This window comes from Alligator mississippiensis, chromosome 3 (assembly GCF_030867095.1).
Source record: "Alligator mississippiensis isolate rAllMis1 chromosome 3, rAllMis1, whole genome shotgun sequence".
NCBI lineage: Eukaryota > Metazoa > Chordata > Crocodylia > Alligatoridae > Alligator > Alligator mississippiensis.
Genome location: NC_081826.1, coordinates 153,126,055 through 153,152,402, shown reverse-complemented (window position 1 = coordinate 153,152,402; position 26,348 = coordinate 153,126,055). Strand labels below are relative to the sequence as shown.

The 26,348-nt window shown below is 48.1% G+C and overlaps 1 protein-coding gene across 4 annotated transcripts in view; it reads left to right on the top strand.

Annotated features, from left to right (window-relative positions):
* The window catches only part of TDRD7 (tudor domain containing 7), a 99,656-nt gene that overhangs the window by 8,581 nt on the left and 64,727 nt on the right, over positions 1–26,348 (top strand). For all 4 annotated transcript variants that reach the window (XM_006259248.4, XM_059724544.1, XM_059724543.1 and 1 more), the window contains 2 exons: positions 2,278–2,489; positions 18,010–18,151. In XM_006259248.4, coding sequence (XP_006259310.1) covers positions 2,283–2,489; positions 18,010–18,151 — 349 coding nt within the window. In that variant the 5' untranslated portion in view covers positions 2,278–2,282. The remainder of the gene's footprint in view (positions 1–2,277; positions 2,490–18,009; positions 18,152–26,348) is intronic.

The window sequence follows — 26,348 nt, the reverse complement described above, 5'->3', positions numbered from 1 at the left end:
GTTCAAGAAGTGGACAGCCACTTATCGGGAATGATCTAGACGTATGTTCTATGGGTATTTTCCATGCTTCTAGGCCTTGCTGGTTGCTTCCACTCCCCCTTTCTGCTACATGTGTCAGGATGTTTTAAGCTTCCCTCAGAGGTATTGGGTGAAGGCTGGGGATTTTAACTGGGGTATGCCAGTGTTCCCACTGGGACCAAAGCTGGAAGTTCCTGGTTAGAGTATCTTGCCCCTCTGCTTAGAGTCAGACCAACTGCTGTATTTGGGGCTAGGAAGAAATTTTACCCCATGGTCAGATTGGTATAGAAGGGCGGGGGGTTGCCTTCTGTTCAGGGGGTATGAGCCCTACCCATGATCTCTTGAGCATACTGATACATCATAGAAGCAGGATGTTAGCTGCCGTGCTTTACCTGTGGCAGGTCAGCGTGCTATGTCAGGATTGATGGTAGTTTTATGAAGAGTTTAGATTATGAATTTGTATAGGATCATTTGGATAGAGATTATCCTACTTCAAGCAGGAAGTTGGACTAGATGACCTCTGGAGGTCCATTCCAGCCCTACTTTTTATGGTTCTATGGAACATTATTTTTTCTAAAGTATGTGATAAAGTACTAACCATAATGGCTACTGGTGCTTGTTCAGGATGACCTACCTAACTTGATCCTGGTTTGAAAGAGATGAGCTAGATAATACTGTTTTAAATGCTAGTGTCACTTTTAAAGTTGTTCCAGTAAAACAATTGGTATTCAGTAAAAGAAAATACTTTTTTTCACATAGTACACAATTTGACCTGTGGAACATGTCAGAATTCAGTGGGTTTCAAAAAGGATTGTATGTTTATAAATATTTAGCCACATTAAAAATTTTAAGACGAGCGAGTAGGTGAGTTTGTTTTGGAACTAGCATAATCCTCAACTTTCAGGGCACAATCCAACTTTTAGCCAAGGAGATTAGGAAGAAATATTATTTTGGGGAAAAATACTTTATAATATACTACAACAATTTTTGCATCTTTCTAATATACCTGCCACTGGCCACCATCAAAAAAGAGTTCTTGGACTAGAGCAGGTATGGGGAACCTCCGGGCTGTTGGTCAGCTGGGGACTCCATTTCCCAGCTGTTCTTGTCCACATGGCTTGTGCTGGTCTCCATAGAGACCTCAGCTGTGCTGGCAGCACGTGGGGCAGAGCGGCTCAGGCAGCTGGTCCCGAGCTGCCAGGAACATGGGACAGGGGCAGCTTGCTCTGGAGCTGTGATCTGTAGTCTGAATGCTCTGGGCAGGGGCGTGCAGCTCTGCCCCGGGTCCAGACAGGATGTCACTGCTGCAAGGAGCCAGGGCAGAGCCACGATCCTCTGCCTGTGCGCCCCTACCTGGAGTGTGCAGGCTACAGATCGTGGCTCTGCTGTCTGTCCCCATCCCACGTTCCCAGCAGCTCCAGAGCAGCCCCCTGTGCTGGTCTGTCATGTGCACTCCTGGCATGGCTGAGGCTGGGGTCTCCATGGAGACTGGCACAAGCCATGCGGGCAAGGGCGGCTGGGAGCTGGAGTCCTGAGCCGACCAGATCCAGTCCACAAGCTGGATGTTCCTCATCCCTGGACTAGAGGGACACTATTGCAATTGTCTCTGCAGAAATACCTATTCTGTGATGATTATTTTTTTTATTTATTTTTTTTTAAGATCAGTTTTGTTTCACTGGCTAGATTAGCATTGCTATTCTTTCACCAGTCTAAGTGAAAGCCACAACATTCCAATATTAAAGGACTTAGAAATATGTAAAATGACTAAATGCAAGCATACTCAAGGCAGACAAGGTTCCTTGGGTGAATTTGATATCTTTTATTAGACCAACCCAAATAGTTATTAAGCAAGCTTTCGAGTTCAAAAACCCTTCGTCAGGCTAAGGAAGTTTCAGCAGTTGGTGTGTGCTCTTCCTGGATGGAATACTCAAGGTGAGGTTTTCTTTCCTAGTCTAGTCTTCTCACACGTGATGCGTAAATATGGACAATGGGGTGGTGGGGGGCACAACTCTGTGCTGCTGCCCCTGTTGCTACCAGATGCTGACTCTGGCCGAGCTGCAGCTTTGCACTCAGTGCAGAAATCTGGAAGGGAGCATGTCTTTCTTCCCCCTCGGCCAATGCATCACCTATGGGTCTTTGTCTTTCTCCACTAAACCTATTCCACAGACCCCCTACAGTTAAGGTAAGTAGTATAAAGTAACTGAATCAGAAATAGTCATTTCATTTTATACAAGTAAACATTTTGGTATTTGATTATAGGAAAAATGCAGGAAGCTGACCTTGTTGCAAAGATGCTACGAGCTGTTCTTCAGTCACACAAAAATGGAGTGCCTTTGCCAAAGCTTCAAGGGGAGTACAAATCCTTGACTGGAGACTGGATCCCTTTCAAGCAACTAGGACATGCTACACTGGAAGGATACTTGAAGAGTGTCCCAGGAGTTGTCAGGATAGAAGTTAATAAAATGGGTGAGGTAAGGAAAATCACTGAATAAAGGTTGATTTAGTAGTGGTTTGAAACTAACAGACCATAAAAGGGGGAGTTTCCTTCAAGTTGTGTTTCAAATTCATAGTGAAATTTGTGGGTCTCTGCCTTGTCTATATGTATGGTTTTAGGGGATTAAGTGTTCTAGTGTCAGTGTTGCTCTTAGCCAGGCCAATTTGATTATTAATAATGAAAAAGTGATGTGTGCTTTTAGGGTGCCCATGTATGTGCAGCAAGGCTGCTCCAGTACACCATAATTACAGCATGTCGGAGCAGACCCAATTAATCGAGTTTGCTAGAGTGTGGTAATTATTGTGTTCCAGCAGACTCCAGTGTCTTGTGTATCAGCGTCCCCATGCTGAAAAATGCTGATGGGTGCTTTAACTAAAGCCACCATTTTTCAGCGCAGGGACACTGATACATGAAACGCCAGGGCTGGCGCACAGTTTTTTGGGGCCTCCTGAAAGGCATACCTTTGGGGGACCCCTGACACAAAGAAGGCATTGGCGGCAGGTGGGGGTGGCGGTGACGGCGTGTGCAGAGGTGGCTTAAGGTGTACTGGTGCCCTGGGCAAGCACAAAATTGGAGGCCCCCTCCCCCTATGGGAGCTGGGCTTTAGGGGGAGGGGGAGGAGCCCCTCCCCCTCCTAGTGCTGGCAGGGGAGGTTGGGTGGACCCTGCTAGGCTGGGGGGAACATGCCCACTTGTTCTACCTGCTCCCCAGCCCCACTACGGCCAAATGTACACACATGGCAGACAAGGTTCTTTGGGTAAATCTGATATCTTTTATTAGACCAACTAAATAGTTGGAAACATTTTTCTAGTAAGCTTTTGGATTTAAAAACCCTTGTTCAGGCTGAGGAAGCATCTGCAGTTGATATGTGCTCTTCCTGGATGGAACGAATAGTAAAGAAGCCAGAGGCTGGTCTGCATGCAAGCCAGCCAGTGAAAATGTAAATTAACGAGTCAGTGGGTTTTGTGGAATCAACCGTTAAACCACTTGTTACCCAAAGAGTGAGTTTTGTTCAGGACACTACAGACTTTCTATGAAAACTTAAAAACATAGACCACCTTTCCAGCAATGCCCTCCTAGCCACCATGGATGTTACCAACTTATATACCAATGTCCCACGCCAGGATGGCATCCAAGCCTGCCTTACATACCTAAAAGAGCAAGATGACAACTCCGAGTACAGACTCAAAGATATTACTCACCTTATACTGACCTCATCCTCGCACAACAATTTCACTTTTAATAACCAACATTTCTTCCAGGCCATGGGCACAGCTATAGGCACCAAAATGCCCCTACACTATGCTAACCTTTTTATGAGCCACCTGGAAGAAGAATTCATTAAAGGCTGCACCATCAAAGCCTTGCTGTACTTAAGATACATTGATGACATCTTCATCATGTGGACTGAAAACCTGCAATCTCTGAGTTCCATCAGAAATTCAGCAGTCATCACTCCTCCATCCAACTATCTCTTGAGTACTCCAGCACCAACATCTCCTTTTTTTGACACAATGATCAGCATCCAGCGTGGTAAAATACAGAGCACCTTATGCAAGAAACCTGCAGACCAACATACATATCTGCACAGAACCAGCAATCACCCCAAACACACCAAGAAACCTGTGATATACAGCCAAGCCCTCAGATCCCACTGAATTTGCACCGAGGAGAACTCCTGGAATTGCCACCTCACAGATCCTAAAAAGGCTTTCACACAACAAGGACACTCCTCCAGAGAGAGAGATGCACATTTGAAAGAGCCAACTGGATATCACCTGAAGAATTGCTGCAGTGCAGAAGGAAAACCCCCATGAATTGCACACCACTGGTTATGACATATTACCCCTCCCTTGAACCTATATGGAAAATCCCCAAACAGTTGCAACCCATACTAGAAGGAGACCCAATTCTTAAAGAGATCTTCCCAGAACTACCCATCCTAGCCTTCAAACAAGCACTAAACCTAGCTAACCTCATCACCTTCCTATGGCCCAAAACGCAAAATGGCAAACTTCCTATGGCCCAAAATGCACCAAATGGATCCAGACCATGTCATGAAAAGAAATGCAAAAGCTGTCAACATATCTGCAGTACCCCCACAATTACTACGTGCCACAACAGAACCATCACCATTCTTGGATCTTATACCTGAACCTCCAGGAATGTAATATATCTCATCCAATGCACCAAATGCCCTGATGGAAAATATGCAGGAGAGACCAAACAACTGCTCACCAGAATGAACACGCACTGGAAATCTATCAAAGACAAAAATACCCAACTATGTGTGTGGGCACATCACTCACAAGAAAACCACTCTGTCCAATTTCTCAGTATTAATCCTCAAAGGGAATTCACAAAACACTTTTCACAGACGAGCCTATGAACTTCACTTCATCATCTCCTGGATAAAAAACAAAATCATGGATTAAACATAGAAGAAATACAAAAATCCAGAACTCTTGGTTCCAAAGTGGTACCTCCTTATTAGACCAACTGGGAAATCACAAGAAAATTGTCCTTTTCTGCAAGATTTCAGGCTCAAAGGCCCTTCATCAGGCTCTGTAAAAAGTATTGATGTTAAAAAGTCCCCATAGGCAGGAATTAAACTTCATTTTTGCCCAGAGGGAGCTGGAAATGGAAAGCTGTCCCTCTGGGTCCAGCTTTTTTTGTGATTTCCCAGTTGGTCTAATAAAATGTATCATTTTGGAACCAAGAGTTCTAGATTTTTGTATTTCTTCTCGTCTCAGATCAACATGGCAACCAAGTATACCCCTGGACTAAACATAAACATTGAATTTATGACGCATTATAACTTGCTTGACGTCTGACTCCCCAAGTACCTCTCTGCTTTTACCTGCTACATTCATTCCTCTTTCTCCCCCACAGCCTGTCTCTCACCCACTGACTCCTCAGTTTGTATCTTTTACTAACTGGCTTTTTTGCATGCAGATCAGCCTCTGGCTTATTTGCTCTTCCTGGATGGAATGAATAGTACACACCAACTGCAGACGGTTCCTCAGCATGACAAAGGGTTTTTAAAGCTTGCTAAGAAAAATGTTTCTAACTATTTAGTTGGTCTAATAAAAAAAGTCTCTGTCTCACCAGCTAGCCGCCCATGGCTCAATCTCACTCCCCCCCCACCCTTTGCAGGGAGCTGCTGCTTGGCTGTCCCGAGCAGCTCCGCAGATGCAGAGGGCTGGGCACAGCGGGGAGTGTTGCGCCGTGTCTGTGTGGACAGGCAGCAGCCCTTGGGGGGATAGCTCAGCTGCAGTGGGGCTAGCATGACTTTTGGGGAGCTCTAGTGCTGCAGCACTTCTGGCTCAGCCAGCCTGGCCCTGACCCCCTTCCGGGTAAGGCAGAGCTCTCCCAGCCTGGCTTGGTCCCCTCCTCCCCAGGTGTGGCGCCACCCAGCCCGCAGGCACAGCAGGATTCTTCAGGCAAGACCCCAGCCCTGCCCACCCACCAGCCCCATTGGTGGAGGGGTCCTGTTTCCAGCTGCCAGGGAAGCAAATGTGAAAGCTACAGTTTTAAACTTGGCACCAAAAATGGGCTCCGAGTTTAAAACTGCGGCTTTCACTTCCCTGCTGGTGAGGATCCTGGGGCCCTGAATTGGAACCACTTGAGTTAAAGCCCCGCCCCCCCCCACCTCCCATAACAAGTGTATAAATGCCCTTGGAGACCAATAAAATAAAAAAACCCAAAAAACCCTTTGTTTGGAATTTACTAGGGCCTTCTTTGTTCTGGTTGTTGGTTGCTATGTTTAGAAAGTCTGAATGTTCATCCCAGGGCACGTATATCAGTTAGCTGCACTGGTGTAACAGCTTTAGTGTAAATGTGTACAAATATTCATCTTTTCAAGTTGTTAAGTCCTTGTTTCCAGTTGGGGTAACTGAGCAATTCCTCAGAAAGGCACCCCTTGGGAGAACAAGGACCAATGGGCACAAGCTAATTGAGGAAAAATTCATGCTAGACATAAGGAAAAAGCTTCTTTTCTGTAAGTGTAACTAGAATCTGGAACACACTCCAAGTAGAGGTGGTGCATTCGCCATACCTGAAGGTGTTCAAGAGGAGGCTGGACAAGAAGCACCTCACTGAGCTTGCTTGAGCCCAATAACGCCCTACTCATGGCAGGGGAACAGACTCGATGATCTTACAAGTTCCTTCCAGTCCTTCTATTCTATGATGGGGAGGTATCCCATGTTGTTTTTGTACTGTTGCTGCACCCTAAACATTGCAGGCTTGTTCCTGTGTGGTGAAATTACACAGTTGAAGGTAGCTGAAAGCTCCTGTATTCTACGTTGGGGTCAAACTCTAAAAATTATGATTCCTCTCATGTTGCCCTTGACTCTTCTCTTTTGGATGTTAGCATAATTCTCAACTCCTGAAATATCTTTATGAACACAATGGCTCTCTGCTATGATTTCAGTACAGTAAACTGATTAATTCACCTTTGGCAAAATTGCCGTCTGTTGTAATTAGCCTCTATTGTGTCTCCCTCCTATCTCCTTATCAACTACTGGTGGCTACTGAATAATTCATCAGTATTTGTATTCTTCGCAGAGTGGTGAATTAACTGGAATTTACTCCCTCGTGCCTTCCTGCCAGGAGGTGTACAGGGATTGAGTACAAGGGCTAGACCCCCGGTTCTGGGGCCTCTAGCTTTACAGTTCTGGCAAGGAGATTTGTGAGAGCACCATGGGATGCTAGGGGACCCTTGGGTAGTCCTGTCACATTCTGTAGAGCATATGTGTAAGCTGAAGTGCTTCAAAACAATACCTGTTTCTTTCAGTGTTATTTTTAGAGCACTTCAAAGTCTGCATATGTCTGTGGCTCATGAGTCTGGAAACTTGGCAGCAGGGGAGCAGCAATTAATGTCACTGCTTCCCCACTGCCAAATTTTTTGACCCATGTGGGCTAGGTGGAATGGCTCTGTAGGCCAGATCTAGGCCAGGCTTGAGCACCCCGACTTACTATCTTTAGGTTTTGAAGGGAAGAAACATGGCTACAATGGAATGTCTGCTTCATGTGTGGACAGATTCAGGTGGGCAAGGAGCTTTTGGGTCCAAATGTAGTAAAGCCCTGCAAGTGACAGATTTGGATAAAGGTGAACAGATCCTGCACTGTCGGTTCTGGAAGGCAAATGTCAGAAGTGGCTCAGGAAGTTCTGTGGTAAGGATTGTGATGCTTGGCCAGCCAACTTTACATCTGAATAGCATATAGTCAGGACTTGTGTAGGGACTTAGTGGAACAGAGTTTCTCCATTTCAGTCCTACCGGCTAAAGGGATTTAAGGCGCTGCTGCTTTGTGGTTAGCAGTCTAATGTGAGCTACCTGGATTGGGTAAGAACTGGAATATAGATTTGGCTATAGTCCTTGCATCAATAAGGATATAAAATAGGTTGGTGAAAAGAAAAGGAGGGAGGCTCCAGCCACTCTCCTTTTACCAGGTTTCTTCGTGGGAAATATCTGCTTCCAGCAGATGAAGTTCTTAAATGTTTGTACTGGGTTGCTAAACTTAAGGATATTTCGGGGTGCGGAGGAGGTGGAAGGTGAGCTCAGCTTTGAAGCATACTTACTAAAGGAATAGCCTTTGCTTGTTTATAATGTCTAAACTGCTACCTGCACATGGTGGTAGTTTCAGTTGGTTGGGTGGTTGTGCTTTCTTCTAGGTAACAACTAGGGGTGCACCAATTAAAGATTTTTTTTTTTTTTTTTTTTTTTTTTTTTTTTTTTTTTTTGCTGATATGGATGGCTGATTTATTAACTGGCCACGTCAGCCGATACTGATCTGATCTGCCAATATGCATCCCGGGCAGCTTGGGGAGCAGCATCTGGCCGCTAGGTCTGTGGGGTGGAAGGGGTATTGGGGGGAGGGGGGGCAGGTTGAGGTCCCCACAGTGAGTGACGGAATGGGGCTGGGGCAGGGTGTGGGACAGTCTTGGGTGGGGAGGGGGGCTGGCTCTTACTGCTGTGCACACCCCTGGGGGAGGCACTGGGGGCATGTGCCCCCTGAATTTGTGCATGGGGCAAGGGCAGGCTGCCCTCTGTGGGCTAGGGTCGGGGGCTGTGCAGGCCTCTTTTCAGGGGGGGGCAGGCTGGGGCTGTGCTCAGGTTGGGTGGGGGTAATGGGAGAAATACAGTGAACTTTGGGGGTGACCATAGCCCACCCTGCAGCTGCCCCTGCCCTCCCTGAGTGCAGCCCTGGCCCAGCCCCCCACCGGGAAGAGGCCGGCACAGCCCCTGTCCCCAGCTCCCAGCAAGCAGCCTGTCCTCACCCTGCACACAAATCCAGGGGGGCACGTGCCCCCCCATGCCTCCCCTGGGGTGCATGCAGTGACTGGAGCCACCCCTGGTGCCCCCTGAACAAACTGCCTGCACCCCAGCCCTACTCCCTCTCACCTTGGAGGTCTAGATCTTGTGCGGGCCGGGTGCAAATCCGCGGCCCTTGTTGCGCTGCACGCGGGCTGTGGCCGGCAGCCCGGGCACGCCGGGTCAGAGAGGGCAGGCGCCGAGCTAGAACTAGGCACAGACGTGTAATGGTAGATTTTAAGATTGTTTACTTACACCGGGATGGTCGCGGTGCAGGCTGGAAAACTTGCTTGAGTTGCGGTTACAAACAAAAAGAACACGAACAATCACGTGGAGTTTGCTGGGCTCCACGCAAACAGAACTCCGGATGTCCTGGACAAGCGCACCACTGAAATAGAAACTCGTAGATACGGCTTATAATGTTTTCGTTCGAAGACGGGAAGAGGTGGGCGGTGGATCAGGCCGCCAAACTTCTCTGGATCTCTCACAGGGTTTCTGTTGCCCTGCCGTGTACCCAGAGTCCCCACGAGATCGATGTGGAGTCCTCCTCAGCTTGGGTGGAAACGGCTCAAGCCTCTTATACGGCTAGCAGGCCAATTGCTAGCCGCCATGTGGGAATAATTTAGAACTAGCCAATAGCGGGGAACAAATTTACATACGGGTGGCAGGAAATCCCTTGCACCGTGCATTTCTGCTGCAACTTGAGAAATGCACCCTGCAAAGACAGCTGCAAAGTGGCGGGAACTTTTCCCTTGCATGCGGGTTCTCTATGCAGCAAAACTCCACCGTGCAATGAAGCTGTAATCCCACGGGGATAATTCTAGTGCTGAAGCACACGCAAAATCATACCTTTGGGTCATGACATCCCCCCTTGCTGAAGGCACAATAGAATTATACTATATGTTCATCATCCGGGTTATTAGTAGCTCTGTTAATGGTTTGTGAAACTAAACGAACAAAAAATTATCTAACAATAAAAGTTCGTCCTCAAGGGATCGAATGAAATAATAGCCGGCACACACACATATACACATAATTACATTCGTAACAAAAAACTGGACGATCAGGGCTTCAGTGGGCATCATGGTGGAATCGCGTGTCAGGCCCTCGCTCCTTTCGGTGATGTTGTCCCTCTTGGGGCCTCTCTCCACCACGCACTCCGAATCCCAGATCTATAAAAGAACTTTCTTAAAATGGTTATCACACTAATATTTACAAAATTACACAGGACCGCATGATAATACAGTCGATTAAACTTTCTATCGCTATTAAATACAGATATTTAAAACACGACTCTATGCTGGACAGCCCCCTCTTTTCACACTCAACAACTCGACGAAATCGTCGAGGAGTCGTCGTCACCTTCTTCTAGGTAATGAAAACCTAACTCGTAGGCTAGTTGCCATTGTCCTGCGTCCCACAAAATCCGAAGCTGTCGTTTATTAAGTCCAGAACGCTGCAGGAGGAATCCAAACGTGTATCGCTCCTCTTGCGTTCTCTGGCGTAATACTGGACGTTCGGATTCGTGGCGTCTTGTGTTCTGAGCCTCAGTTGGGCATTGACATTCCCGATCACTGGGCAGTTTTGGCTCCATCAGAACACGCAGTCTCGGCAACTGATGAAGGAGACTACTCACAGGGCGGTCGACCATTGGGTTAAGCACAATTCGCAAAACCACTATGTTCCTCAGCCCATAGACCTTAAGACAACTGTCTATGCTGTCGAGGGTCACTGGAACAGTTCCAGAGTCTCGCAGGTGGCAGTGAGGCCATGGTCGCATTCGCTGGAGCAGTGTCAGTCCCAGTGTACATACTCTTGGGTTCCAGGCACAATACGAGACTCCTATGATAGCCAGTACAAGCTGTTCTGCACCGGTGTGCTCTGGTCGTCCATCATGCCATACGTGGGCCTTTTGTTCGATTACTCCTGCCACAAGTGCTGGAATTGGAATAGGCCAGTGGACGCTAAACGCCACCATGTCGATGTCAGGGACATGTCCCCTACTCCATGAAGCTTGTCTCACCAAGAAGCTTGCCTCTTTCTGGTCTAGGAGGTCGGACCCAAGCTCCACGACCAGACGTCCCAACCACACAGCCAGAGTTTCCTCGGGTTGGATCCTGGATTCTCTACACAAATTTTGCAATTCGGCTCTGGAGCGAGCGTAATAAGTAGTAGCATGAACTGCACTCTGCGGATTGATAACTTGGCTGCTTGATGCTACAGGCTGATCAGTTTCTTCATGAGTCGTTGTTGTTGTTGTCTCTGTTGGAGCTGTAGCTATTGTTACTGTGGGGGTTGTTGCTGTTTCAGATGGGAGGGGCGGATGCACTCCTCCGCTTAACTCCCCCTCCTGTCAGCAGAGGGGCGTGGTCAGCAGAAGCAGCGCTACGTTGCTGGGCGGAGTCACTGGCCGAACCCTCGCGGGTTCCTCCGAAGCTCCATCCCTCTTTTCCGGCTCCTCCACGCGGTCTTCTCTCTGCTCGGCGCCATCTTGTCGCAGCATTTTAAGATCCCCTCTCTCAGCTGCTTCTCCGACCGCCCGAAAGGCCATACGCAGCTGGGTCTTCAAACTTAGAGTTTTGTTCATTAGATCCGTCATAGTTTGAAAAGTTGCATTCAATTCTCCCCCCTTGTCGCACCGTAGGACCACTCTCTCATCTACGGCGCGTTCCTCCGTCTCCGGGTTTTCGCAGAGCTCGGACGGAAGATCGCGACCTCTCAGTCTAGGTATTACCATACAAGGGGAGAACCAGCCGATCGGCATCGGCGCTCTCATCTCCCGGGCACATCGCGAGCAACAGGCACGCTCCCGGGTGAGGGTCGGGCCCACCGCGCTCGCCGGGTCGACTTCGGCGAGGGACACAGCATCGAGGGGCCTGTACAGGACCCGCTTGTCGCTCATGATACACCCGAACACCGCAGGGTGAAGACACACTTCTCTTCCTTCTAGGGCTTCGTTTTCGGAAGCTCCCTCTTCTCCCTTTAGCGAAAGGCGTCTGCTGATGCATCTCTTACCCGTTCTGCCCGCCTGGTGGTAAGCGATATGCACTTCCAGTTCTGCAACGCTTGCTATGTCGCATCTCCCACTTCTCCAAGGACAGTTTTCAACTAATTCTAACTCTAGCGAGCCCTCTCCTGATCCCATCCTCGTCGCCATGTGCGGGCTGGGTGCGAATCCGCGGCCCTTGTTGCGCTGCACGCGGGCTGTGGCCGGCAGCCCGGGCACGCCGGGTCGGAGAGGGCGGGCGCCAAGCTAGAATTAGGCACAGACGTGTAATGGTAGATTTTAAGATTGTTTACTTATACCGGGATGGTCGCGGTGCAGGCTGGAAAACTTGCTTGAGTTGCGGTTACAAACATATAGAACACGAACAATCATGTGGAGTTTGCTAGGCTCCACGCAAACAGAACTCCGGATGTCCTGGACAAGCGCACCACTGAAATAGAAACTCGTAGATACGGCTTATAATGTTTTCGTTCGAAGACGGGAAGAGGTGGGCGGTGGATCAGGCCACCAAACTTCTCTGGATCTCTCACAGGGTTTCTATTGCCCTGCCGTGTATCCAGAGTCCCCACGAGATCGATGTGGAGTCCTCCTCGGCTTGGGTGGAAACGGCTCAAGCCTCTTATACGGCTAGCAGGCCAATTGCTAGCCGCCATGTGGGAATAATTTAGAACTAGCCAATAGCGGGGAACAAATTTACATACGGGTGGCAGGAAATCCCTTGCACCGTGCATTTCTGCCGCAACTTGAGAAATGCACCCTGCAAAGACAGCTGCAAAGTGGCGGGAACTTTTCCCTTGCACGCAGGTTCTCTATGCAGCAAAACTCCACCGTGCAATGAAGCTGTAATCCCACGGGGATAATTCTAGTGCTGAAGCACACGCAAAATCATACCTTTGGGTCATGACAGATCTGAGCCCCCCCCCCCCCCCCCATTTCAGACTTACCAGTTGGAAGCTACTCTCCAAGCTGCATTCCTGGCTGCGTGCATGCTGCAGCTGTGCACATGCACGCAGCATTTATTGGTGACATTCTGCTTCATAGTCGTCGCCCCCCCCCCCGATATCCTTCTGCACTTTGCAGAGATCCACACTAAGCTTCCCCCCACACACACACACACACTTTTTACTCCAACTTTGGCCTTTCATTGGTGGCCACCCTCCCTGAGTTAGTTGCTGACCCTAGAAGATGACAAAAGTAACAAGCAGTTACTTTAAGTTTCATAGTGGAGGAAGAAGTTCTTTGCCCCGGTTTTAGCGTGTCATCTATAGACGTAATATCTTCAGAGTCTTTCTGGCTTTCCTCCCATATTTACTGGCATGCTGATGCACTTGTAAAACTCAGACTCCACCCTTAGAATCCCGTGGCTTGTATGTTGATTTGCTTCTGGCTTCATGACTGGGGTGGCTGCATAGGACAAGCTTTATTTAATTGCCAGCATCAGTGGGGTGGTGAAGGGTACTCCTTATAGGGCTAGACTAATACCAACGTTTGTGTTTCTTCAGGCAGTTCTAATGTTGGAAGACTTGTGCCTGATCCGTGTGACAAAATGGGAAAGAAAATGCCCCTCTTGCTTTCCAGTATTCTCTTTAGCCTTCACATGTTCCACCCAGATGGTGTCTTCTGATGTTATGCCCTTACACCTGTGCAGAATCCACTGTGCAAACAGCTTGGAAAAGGGAACCCTGCTTTGTAGAGCTAGAGCCTTGTTAGAGCACTCTTTCCCTCTCTTTTTTTTAAAGAGAGGTGTGGGGGGGGAAAGCCATGTAGTCTCCTGCACACTGATCTCGATATGGCAGTAATGTTGTTTTGCAATGAGTTTCGGGCATTGTTTGAGGCAAAGCATGAGAGTACATAACAGTACTTGTCACTTCATTCAGGCGTTATAATGTAAGTGCTGTTTGCGTTTTGGATATTAATGCTGAATGACTGACAACAAAAACATTTACATTTTTTAAACTTACAAGGTTTTAAAAGGCTACGAATTCTGTGTTTATATGTATTAAGTCTTTTCCAAGATGAAAAGTATTTTTTTCCTCTAGAATTTGTTTATAACAAGTTTTTGTAAACATTTTTTCTTAAGAAAAAGCTATGATTGCATTTTAACGATGTAGTTGTGAACATAGCTTTTATTATAATAATTTTCAGTATTAGTTTGCTGTGGTGTTTACAGCATTATATAGTTAGTAACAAATTTCATAGATTCATAGATGTTAGGGTCGGAAGGAACCTCAATAGATCATCGAGTCCGACCCCCTGCATAAGCAGGAAAGAGTGCTGGGTCTAGATGACCCCAGCTAGATACTCATCTAGCCTCCTCTTGAAGACCCCCAGGGTAGGGGAGAGCACCACCTCCCTTGGGAGCCCGTTCCAGACCTTGGCCACTCGAACTGTGAAGAAGTTCTTCCTAATGTCCAATCTAAATCTGCTCTCTGCTAGCTTGTGGCCATTGTTTCTTGTAACCCCCGGGGGTGCCTTGGTGAATAAATACTCACCAACTCCCTTCTGTGCCCCCGTGATGATAAAGGCAGCCACAAGGTCGCCTCTCAACCTTCTCTTGCGGAGGCTGAAAAGGTCCAGTTTCTCTAGTCTCTCCTCGTAGGGCTTGGTCTGCAGGCCCTTGACCATACGAGTTGCCCTTCTCTGGACCCTCTCCAGGTTATCCGCATCCTTCTTGAAGTGTGGCGCCCAGAATTGCACGCAGTACTCCAACTGCGGTCTGACCAGCGCCCGATAGAGGGGAAGTATCACCTCCTTGGACCTATTCATCATGCATCTGCTGATGCACGATAAAGTGCCATTGGCTTTTCTGATGGCTTCGTCACACTGCCGGCTCATGTTCATCTTGGAGTCCACTAGGACTCCAAGATCCCTTTCTACTTCCGTGCCACCCAGCAGGTCATTCCCTAGGCTGTAGGTGTGCTGGACATTTTTCCTCTGTAGGTGCAGCACTTTGCATTTTTCCTTGTTGAACTGCATCCTGTTGTTTTCTGCCCACTTGTCCAACCTGTCCAGGTCTGCTTGCAGCTGTTCCCTGCCCTCCGGCATGTCCACTTCTCCCCATAGCTTTGTGTCATCTGCAAACTTGGACAGAGTACATTTGACTCCCTCGTCCAAGTCACTGATGAAGACATTAAAGAGTATCGGTCCAAGGACCGAGCCCTGCGGGACCCCACTGCCCACACCCTTCCAGGTCAAGACAGACCCATCCACCACGACTCTCTGGGTGCAACCCTCCAGCCAATTTGCCACCCACCGGACTGTGCAGTCATCCACATCACAGCCTCTTAACTTGTTCACCAGTATGGGGTGGGATACCGTATCGAAGGCCTTCCTGAAGTCTAAGTATACGACATCCACCCCTCCTCCTGTGTCCAGGCGTTTCGTAACCTGGTCATAGAAAGAGACTAGGTTGGTCAGGCGCGATCTGCCTGCCACGAACCCGTGCTGGCTTCCCCTCAGCATAATTTGCCCTGCCGGGCTCTCACAAATGTGAGCCTTGATAATTTTTTCAAAGACTTTACCAAGGATGGAGGTGAGACTGACTGGCCTATAGTTGCCCGGGTCCTCCTTCCTCCCCTATTTGAAAATAGGGACCACGTTAGCCCTTTTCCAGTCCTCCGGGACTTGGCCCATGCGCCACGAGCATTCGAATATTCCCGCCAGTGGCTCTGCAGTGATGTCGGCCAGTGCCTTCAGCACCCTCGGATGGAGCTCATCGGGGCCTGCCAACTTAAAGGCATCCAGTTCTTCCAAGTGACTCTGCACCACCTCAGGATCTACGCATGGAAGTCTGGCGCCTTGCTGCTGCCTCTCTACAACCTCAGTGAGAGACTTGTCGTGCCCCTCGCTTAGGAACACTGAGGCAAAGAACTCGTTGAGGAGTTCAGCCTTGTCCCCCCTGTCTGTCACCAATTGTTTCTGCCCATTTAGCAGGGGTCCTATTCCTCCCTGGGCCTTCCTTTTACTCCCAATATATCTAAAAAACAATTTCTTGTTGTCTTTTACTTGGGTTGCCATCCTCAGCTCCATGGTAGCTTTGGCCTGTCTAACTGCCTCCCTACAAGCACGAGCAGAAGAGGGGTATATTCATCTTTAGTGATCTCACCTTGTTTCCACTTTTTATGTGCTCCCCTTTCCCATTTCCTTATGTACATAGTTCTGTGCCAAAGATTTAAACCTTTTTGAAATCAAGTATGTTTGTAACTGATTTATGTAGCAGTGTCGGGATTGGGGGTAGGGCAAGGGGTATCTCCAAGCAATGGACTCTGTGAGAGGTATATAGGTGAGTGAAGGGGGGTGGGGGGATGCCTCGGTCATTAAAATGAGAAAAGGTATCAAGAAACAGGGTAGGGGGAGGACTAGTCAATGGCAATCATCATTTTGTACCTGTAAAGATCGTAGCTTAGAGGGAGAAGTGGAACAAGGAAAGGTACTTGCATTAGCCCAAGATGGCTGCAGTCAGCATTGTTAAAATGAAAAGGCATGCCACCTGCATATCTTGTCATGCAATTGCAGTCACTTACAATAAAGGCAAATGTAAACATGATAACCATTCTCCTGAGTGATGCTAGTAGGGAGCCAGAGTACTGTCAGAGCACAGTCATTCTGGGAGTGACTTCTGGCTTGGTCAGTTTTATGTAGGATCTTGGTCAGATTTTGTTGAAGTGGAGCTCCTGACTGTCACTCTTGGTATCCTCTGGACCAGTAGCACTCAACTTATGACCCATGGGCAAGGTCCTGTCTGCAAAATGACTAGATGCAGCACATAGGATCAGCAGCACAGTTTGGAAGGGGATATGCCAGACCCCCTGTGTGTGCGCCCCTTCCCCCCCCCCCCGTTCTTCTTTCCCCCTTTACTAGAGAGGAATGGTGGCTCACTGTGTGTAGCTGAGGGGCTAGACTGCTGCTCTAAAATGTGCAGTACTACTGCTCAGGACCATCCTCTATTTGACATGAATTAAGGATCTGTGCAGGTACCCTGTTCCAGGATTCTTTCTACTTTTGTAGAGTAGAGAAGTGGCTGAAATACTGCTGGAGGTGTGGTTTCTGTCTTGATTGACTTAAGGTCACTTTCAGTATCCTTTCTCACAAAGTGGCATGGCATGCATGGTGTCTTAGTTATGGTCATTTCTGGGAAACTAGCTTAAGTCCCCTGGTTTTTGTTTTGAGGTAAGAGACCTTTCTGCACATTTTCCCTCCCAACGGGGAAAAAAGTCCAGAACCTTTGTGGGTCTAATTGCAAACACAATGGGAAGCCATGGCAAAGGAAGTGGCAGGTAGAATAAATAGGTGTGCTCCCAAGGTGTTTGCTAAAGTATGGAGTGCAAAAAGGCAGAACATCAGCATGTAAACAAAGAGATAGCATCCAGTTGCAGACTCTAGAGCAGTAGGACCCAAACAGGTAAACAGAGGGGCAGGGCAGTAAGACAGCTGCAAACCACCAATATATGTTTGAGCAGAAAGTTAAGGATTTTTTGAGTAGTATCCTTTATTGGACCAACTACTTAGGACAGAGTTAAACAAGCAGTCATATGCAAGACATTTTGCTACCACTGTGCTGTCTTTTTTACTTGGACCTGAAGAAGAAAGGTACATAAGTAAGTATGGCTCGAACCGTCTCTTGCTCCAGTGCAAAATGTCTCTTGGCCAGAACAAGGATAAAGCTTCCACATTTGCTCTAATGCTGTTTTTATATCAATGTAGCTGGACATGCTAGCACAAGAAATCCATTGAGATTGCTCATTACCAAGTTCTTTTGCTCTTCTTTGATTTTTTTTTTTTCTTACAGATGCATCTCTTCAAACAGTGTTGCTTCATGTCCTGAGTCTATTCATTTGTACTTTATTCTAAACTAATTAATGAGAAATTCTTTTGCTGGAAACTTTTGTCCTTTCACCAGTAATCTGACTTTAGATTCAAGGCATAGTAATCTGATGGTTTATTTCCCAGTCAGATCATAGCAGGAAAGGTCATTCCTAAGAAGACATAAAATCTGGGGCATCAAAAATTATAAACAGTTTACTGGAGTTTTTCTCAAATGCGTTGAATCTTCTGTGGCTTAAGTAAGAAAATCCCACATAAAAATAAGAAACCGTGTATAGCTCTTCACTCAAAACAGAAGACTATGGATCTTGATGACTGATTTTGTCCCTGTTACTTCCTTACTTTTTGAACAGATAACTTGCCATGCTGTTGCTTGCGCAGAGACTGCACGAATTGCTCAACTGGTGGCTCGCCAGAGAAGTTCAAAAAAGAAAGTGGGACGACAAGTAAACTGCCAAATGAGACTGAAGAACACAGCTCCATTCTCATTAGTAGGTAGGAGTTCATAACACCAACTACAGTTTAATGAATTCTGCTTTTGTCATGGGCAGGTATCGGAAGTCTCTTTTCAGGGACTATTGCTGACTATAAGAGATTAAAAGAATACACAATCCATGAAGTAGTTTATGTACTCGTTTCAGGATTTATTTCCTTCTAACTCTTGTTAGCATATCATTTTTAGTGTGTGTGTGTTTGTAAGCCCAGTAGAGATTCAAGGGTTCTCTCTCTGCAAAAGAGCTGTTTTTGAAGAGTAGCTGTCTTTTGTTGTTTTTGGGGAGCAGTGTGTATGTGTTTTGTTAAGAATTTCCCTCTTTCTCCCCCTCCTAGTCAGGATCAAGTGTGGATTGACTGGATTTTCAAGAATATTTAAAGCTAGTAGTGGGAAAAATTACTTGGGGGTGCTCCTTCATGGCAGGATTGGGGAAGAGGCAGCAGAGCAGGGTCACAATATACATTAAATCCTTGAAGCAGACTGAGTAACATATACTCTTCCTACAGGAGCAGCATGTTCTGCCTCTGAAAAGTAGAGATTGGAACTTGGAGTCAAGCTGCTTTCCTTCTTCCATCCACTTCACTTTTTTTTTTAAAGTAGGTATCACTGTCAAGGGGCGAAAGCATGGAAAAGGAGAACTAGATGCCATATCACTAAGGCCACAGGCTCAAACAGGTTATTTCCAGGAAAGCCCAGCTGCCCAAAGGAAAATATTTGTAACCACATGATATGACCTTTAAATAGTGGGAACTCAGCCTCTAACCGGGGAAACTTTTTACCCCAGGACCAATTTCAGAGCATTCTCATCCTGTGACAAGATATAACAGGGCAGCATGGAAACGCACCAAAGCTTTACCTTCAATCTCCCCATTGGAGGGCTGACACTGAAATTATCTCAGTAACAGTGCTGCTTTCATTCCTAGCTGGCTAGGAAGAGAAAGCAGTCTGTTTTAGTCAGCATTGTTTGCTTGTTTTCCAAGTGCTGGAAGTTGCTATTCCTAAAGAGCCTATCTTTTCTTTAAGGGTGCTTAACTGAGCAGTTCCACCTTTATCTCTCAAACTAAATGCTCTCAAAGGGTGTGTCCAGATGAGCAGGAGCATTTGTTTCCCCAGGGACAAGTAGCAGCAGCACACCTTGTTGTGCCCCTGCTTCTTGTCCCTAGGAAATGCCTGTGCCGCACGCGCTCTGGCATGTGGCAGGTTACCCCAGGTATGGTAGGACAGGCTGGGACCAGCAGCCTTACCTGGGGTCCTGGGAGCCTCTGGGAGCTGCAGCTGTAGTAGGAAGCCTGACCAGCAGCTGGAGCATGGCTCTGGCTGGCCAGACTCGGTTTTGTGTGGTGAGCACTGATGCTACATGTGCTGCCCTGCTTTTTTTTTTTTGGTGGTACCTTTTTTAACCCTGGGAGATCCCACGGTCAACCCCACCCTGCACTGCAAAGCAACAGCACAGGGAACGCCTGCCTGTGTGATGTGTGGCGCTGCTGTCCGTGCCCATCTGGATGCGCTCAAAGGTTCCATTAATGGCTTCTTGACCATAGTCAGAAAATAATTTTGAAGAAGACTCAATGAGGAAAAAGTCTGGTCAGCAGCTTGGAATGCTTGTCCTTGTGCTAGAAAAGCAATGCAAATTGGAAGGCCACCTCTGTTTTGGAGTTAATCGCTAATATAAGAGGATGACATGATTCTTGCATACCCTAAAATTAACAGTGCAGAAATAAGATGCATCTCAAACTTGTTTTGAAGCGTTCTACAGAGGCCTGCAAGCCTTATGTGAAGTGCTCATAAAGTGAATGTTTAAAGCAGGGATAAGCAACCCCTGGCACATGTGCCAATTAGTGTCATGTAGAGACATTTTCCTTGGCATGCCAGGAGGTGTGTCAAGGAAAATGTTTTAAAAAAAAAATTATTTTCAACAGAGTTGCTGCTCTGGGCTTTCCAGAGCAGTGACAGCTCCCAGTGCTGTGGCAGGCACCAGGGGCAGGAGAACACAGGCAGGGATGCAAGGACACTGCCTGCATTCTGCTGACCCCACCCCCATGTCTGTGGTGGTGAACAGGGGAACCTGCAAAATCAAAAGAGTTGCCACACATCCCATTCCTTCTGACTTCTGCAGGTTCCCTTTCTTGCCCCTCCCTTCCACCACTCACTGCTCCCTTCTGATCATTGAGGAGGTGAAAATAGTGGTTTTAACTATGGTGCAGTTTTTGCCTCCCAGCTGGTCAGCAACACAGTGTGGCTGCCAATGCCCCTCAGCTAATCGATGCTAAAAACAGTGCCAATTTAAAACTTCAGTTATTGCCTCCTAGCTCATTGGGAGCGAGCGGCAAGCAGAAGAGCCCCTCCACCAACCAGTGGTGGACCTTCAGGAGCACAGGGAAATCTTCAAGATTAAAGGAGTCACTATGCAGCCCACTCCTGCTGGTTTGTTTGTTTTTTTTAATTTGGTAGGTCCCTAATCAGGGACAGAGCTGGAGGAGTTTGGTGGGGCAGCCCACCCTGCCCATGCCCCATGCAGATCTGGAGGCACACGTCCCCCCCAGGCCATCCCAGGGTATGTGCAGCAGCAGGAGCCACCCCCAACCCTCCCTGCACCCCATGAACAAGCTGTGGCTCTGTCCCATGCCCCACCCTGGCTGGGCAGTGCCTGCCCCAGCCCCACTCCTTCTCTCACTGCAAGGGCCTTGATCTCCCCCTTACCTCTCCCCTCCCCTTCCATGACAACGGACTTACCAGCTGGACGCAGTTTTCCAAGTTTCCAGGCTGTGCTTCTTACCGCCTACATGCTGCGCTGCAGCTGCGTGCATGCATGGGCATTTATCGGCCAAATTATCAGCCACATCAGGCCAACTTTCCGATTTACAGCCAATTCTAATATTATAAAAGTTTTAGTCAGTCTATCTGTCCATCTGTCTGTCTGTCCAGCCAATCAGAGTGCTCTACAGAGACAGATGGTGGAGCACCATCATGATGGTGGGGACTGAGGGGCCAGAGAGGAGGCCTCTGCTGGCCTCGCCCCCTTCCCCTGCTCCTTGGAGGAAGATGGGGACAGCGGGGCCTGGAGCAGTGCCATCATGGAGGGGACAGAGCAGAGGGGCAAGGCCAGCGGTGCTGGCCTCACCCCCCTAGGTCTGCTCCTTGGAGCCAGGGGCTGTTGCCTCCCCCTTCCCCACCCCAAACAGCAGACAGCAGGGAGGGGAGGTGGTGGGGAACAGGGGAGGAGGTGTTGCTGGTGGCTGTGCCCCGAAGTGGTGGGGGAGGTGGAGAACAGCCCAGGCCCCAGCCCCAAATGGCAAGGGTGGGGGGGGGAATGGCCCTGGCCCTGGCCCTGGCCTGACATGGTGGTGGGAGGTAGAGAACGCCCCCAGCCTTGGCCTGAAGTGGTTGGGGGGAGGCGGGGAGTGGTCCCAGCACCGGTCCAGTAATTATAATTTAATTTATACAGATAACAATAGAAAAATAAAAAACAACTTTTTGTTACCTTAGTTTTACATGTGCTCAGATTTAACCAATAATATTCACAAGTGGGATAAAGTTGGTAGGTAGAGGATTTGTTTGCTAAAATAAAGTGAAAAAATAAATGTTGCATTAATATACTGTTGCACTTATGGAAAAGCAAACACTAGTTTCACATTTCTGCACAGTGAAAAGCTTTTATTATTCATGGTGACATTTTATTATTAGTGAACTATATAAGAAATCTGAGAGAGACCTCAGGGTTGTTGGTTGTAGTCATGTTGGTCTAAGGATCATAGGCAGACAAGGTTCTTTGGGTACTATGGTATCTTTTATTAGACAAACTAAATAGTTGGAAAAATTGTTCTTTGCACCCTTTCAGGCACTAGCTCCTGTTGACAGACCACTAACAATTTATTTTCCCCCTGCACCTCCAAGCACTGATGCAAGGACACTGGTAACAGTTTAAACATTTCTCTGCCCTTATATTCTTTGGGCTAATGCAGGGGCGGGCAATTATTTTGGCTGGAGGGCTGCTTACTGAATTTTAGCGAGGTGTCAAGGGCTGCAAGGGCAGCCTTGCCACTTGATAGGTGCCCCACCCCCTGGTCACCATCGTGGGACTGGAAGTCCCACCCCCTAACCCCTGACCTTTTCTACCATAAGTCCCTCCCCTTGCCCCTGGACATACTCCTTTCAGCAAGGGGGTTTGCCATCTCGGAACCAGAAAAATACCAAATTACATCTTAAAAATCAAACCTCTACTACAACGTTCAGTATTTTAATTTTCAAAAAGTATTTTTGTCCTGATTTGCATGTGCACGCACGTGTGTAGTGTACATAGAGGTAGGTGATTATATAATAGCTTAAAATGAAGTCTTACTCTTGTATGTCATGTGGCAGGGTATAGGTGGGTGGGGACTATGAATGTGGGGTGTGGGTGTGTATGGGGTTGGGAGGGTGTGGGTGTGTGTATGTAGGGTGGGGGAGCATGTGGGTGTGTGTGGATATGTGGGGTGGGTGTGGGTATGGGGTTTGTCGGGGGGGGGGGGGGGGGGGCTGTGTGTGTGTAGGGGGAGGGTGGCTGGGGAGGGTTGTGGCATGTGTGGAGAGGGAGGGTTTGCCCACAGCTCTTGCTGTGGCAGGCAGAGCCCTGGCAGTGTTTCTTCAAGCCAGAGTTCCATGCTCCTGGCCACATGCCCCCACTTGCAACCACTTGCCCCTCCTGTCTGCCACCGCTGCCCTTCTGCTGCTTCTCAGTGTCCCCTTGCCACTCTGGAATCGCATCCAAGCTGCATGGACGAGACCACAGGATGCATTTGGAACTGCATGGAGCCAGCCAAGAATCGCGGGGGCTGGCCCAGCTCCTACTGAATCCTGTGGTCCAGCAATGCAGCTGGGAACCACATGGTGCTGGAGCAGCTGGCAGGCAGGTGGTGGGTGGGGAGGAGTGGCAGCGGCAGGCAGGAGGGCAAGTGGCAGCAAGCGGGGACATGGAGGTGCAGAGACAGCTGGGTAGGAACATGCGGCCTGCACTGGTACTCCGGGGCCAGGGCTGGCAGGGGCCCAGAGTTGGGCAGCAAGCCCGTGGGGCCTGGTCTGGCCAGGGACTCTGTGGAGCTGGGCCAGCTCCCCACTCTCCCTGCTGGCGCAGCCGAGCCTGGCTCCATAGAGCCCCTTCCAGCCCTGCCCTGCACTCCTGCTGTGGGCCCTGGCTGGCCCTGGCCCCAGGGCACTAGCATGGGCCCTGCACTCCCACCCAAGTATTGCCACATTCTTGCCCCCTCCCTCCCCCCCCCCCCCTGCTGCCATGTATGTGCTTTTGTGCCCACCACTTTGGCACCATATGGGTCCCAGCTCTATGGTCGGGTCCACAGGACTCTGCAGGAGCCAGCCTGGCCCAGCCCCGAGGATTGGGGTGATCACCTGCAGTCCTCCCTTGCCATTCTGTTCTTAGCTGAGTTTCTCTCTCTGGTGGAGGGAAGTGGAGAACAGCCCTAGGGTCCCAGGCTTGAAGCCTCTGCTAGGCAGAAGCTTCCAGCTGGGGGAGGGGTGGGGCTGGGCTGCTGGGTCCTGCTGCTGCTAGTACCCTGTCATCTTTGCCAGGCAGCCAGGGGGCAGATAAATATTATTTTTCTAAATTTTTAGGGGCCCCATGGGCTGGATAGAATGGCCTGGTGGGCTGGATGTGGCCCACGGGCTGTATTTTGCCCGCCCCTGAGAGAATGTATCCTACCTTAAGTACATCCAACATTGTTCTAGGTAATTTACCAGACTGGTAAAGTGACAATGTAGAGAGAGAGAGAGAGGTCTACATTTTAAAGGTAATATATTTTGGATATCTAACTTTTCATAGGAACTTTAAATTAGCAAATGTTCTTGTTTTTAGTTCATTTGGATGGGGAAAGCTTTTATTTCCCTAAGAATCAGAATCACTGAAATATTTGGCTCTTCCTTAACAGCTCGCAAAAGAATAGCTTGTAGTAATAGACTCATACTTCACTTAGTAGTAATACATCCTGAAAAAACATCAGCATTAAAACCTTACTTTCAATTGTTTAAATTGATGTGTCAAGTCTCTTGTATGTAGAGATCTTGGTTTACACATGTTTTGGCAAAATCTTTTAGCATCTTACTCTCCCAGGTGTTATACAAGGATCTTAAACCCATGTCACATTAGGTTATGTATATTTAAAAATTCAAGAAATGTTAGTAACTTAATTTTAAGACTCAAGGGAATCTTAATTGATCTTGTAACTAATTTTAAATAGTTCTGTACTTAAATGTTCTAAGTATTTGTTCCCCTTCTTTACCTGTGGCAGGTTGGGTTGTGAGATTGGGTTGGTTGCATAGTTTTAGTAGCAGATCAGGTAAGGATTTGTATGGGATGGGGTCACATACCAAGGTACAAGTAGTTCAGCTGGTGGTTTGCATAAGCTTGTTAGCTGAGGTCTGAGGGGTAGCCAAGGGTTAGAGTCCAACCCAGGGCCAAAACATAAGACAGAACAGGGTCAGGAAGAAAATCGGGTTGGATACCTATGAGAACCAAGTTTCATCAGTCCAAGATGTGAGGCAGAGGTTGTCGTCTGAACAGGGTCAGCAACTTCATCTAGAGTCAGGGTGCAAAGGCAGGGAAACAGCAAAGCAATACATGGACAGCAGGAGTCTTGTTGTCCAGACAGCTTCTCCAGGGAACAGGAAGCCTTTATATAGGTGGGACAGTCCAACAGAGGGCTGAGAGCCTCAGTCCAATCAGGGGCCAGCAATAGAGTGCCTTCCCCTGGTAGGGCCACTTTCCTCGCCACTCTGTCTTCTCCCATGAGCTTTGACCTAGTGCAGGACTCAGTTGGGGTTTGATCCCCAAGTTCCACGTTTGGGACTGGGTCCTGACAAATGGTTTGGGATGATTTTTGCCTTGGGCTGGAGATTAGATTTAGATGACCTTCAGAGGTCCTTTCCAGCCCTACTTTTCTATGATTCTGTTGTTCAAACAGTCTGACACTCTGTAGTTGTAGTATAACTCTTTGAAATGTCTTCAGCCAAACTGCTGGCATGTAACATTAAAAAGTGGTAGAGCAGCTTTTAAATTTAAAAAATGGGGGAAATCCTGTTGGGTGCAGAACAGAACACAGTTCAGATTTACATACCCTATAAAGCGGTGAAACCATAAGCGTAGGGCGGAGGTTTTCAACCTTTTTTTGAGTGGTGTACCCCTGGCGGCTAGTTACAGAGTGAGGGGAGGGGGCGGCGGCCACACATGGAGCAGCGACATGGGGTGGTGAATGGTAGTGGCTGTGTGAAAGTTTCCCCCTGCGACCGGCCAGGCAGTGCCTGCGTAGCCTGCAGAGGGGCATCACTGCCCTCGCCCCGGCCCCACCCTGCTCCTGTGAGGCGGCAGCACAAGGTGGCGGTGCTCCGTCCCTGTCCGCGTGTACTCCTTGGGACCTTTCAAAGTACCCCCAGTTTACAGCCCCTGGCATAAGGGATAAGAAACAGGAAGGGAGTACTTGGGTGAAATGCAGAGACCAGCACAAATAAATACCTTTACCATCTTCTTTTAAAAAAAAAAGAAAAGGAAGTCTCAAACACAGCCAACAAGGTAGCGAAAAAGTATAAGTGGTTGTAGACAGGCTAGAAGTCTAAGATCCATGATGGAGGGAACCTGAATACTTTGCTATAAATAACAATATTGACATAACAGGTATCTTGGAAATACGGTACTATGAGGAAAATCAGTGGAATGGTAGAATAGGTTATACTGGTGGGAGTGGCATTCTGCATCAATGACTACATCAAATCAAATAGGGTAGGCTTTTTGTTCTTTTTTCATGGGGGCGGGGGGTGGCTTTTTCCAATTGGTGAGGTACCATAGAATCTCTGTGGATAGAAACTCCATGTTTGAATGGGGATGGCGAGGGGGGAAGTATGTTTGGGGATATACTATTGATTGTCCCAATCCCATTGTCCCTCCTCCTGACCAGGATGTCCTCAGCAAGCTAGAAATGCTGGGTTTGAGAGGGGCTGCGAAGACAGAAAATATGATGATAATGGGCGATTCCAAATAGTCACGAATAGATTGGGTCAGTCAAACATCAGGCTACAATGCAGAGATCATATTTCTTGATGTTATAATAGAGTTTCTCAAGTAGTTAGTCCTCAAACCTGCAAAAGGAAAGGCTATTATTGACCTAGACCTAAGTAGTGCACAGGATTTGGTACAAAGGGTTAAGTGTTACTGAGCTG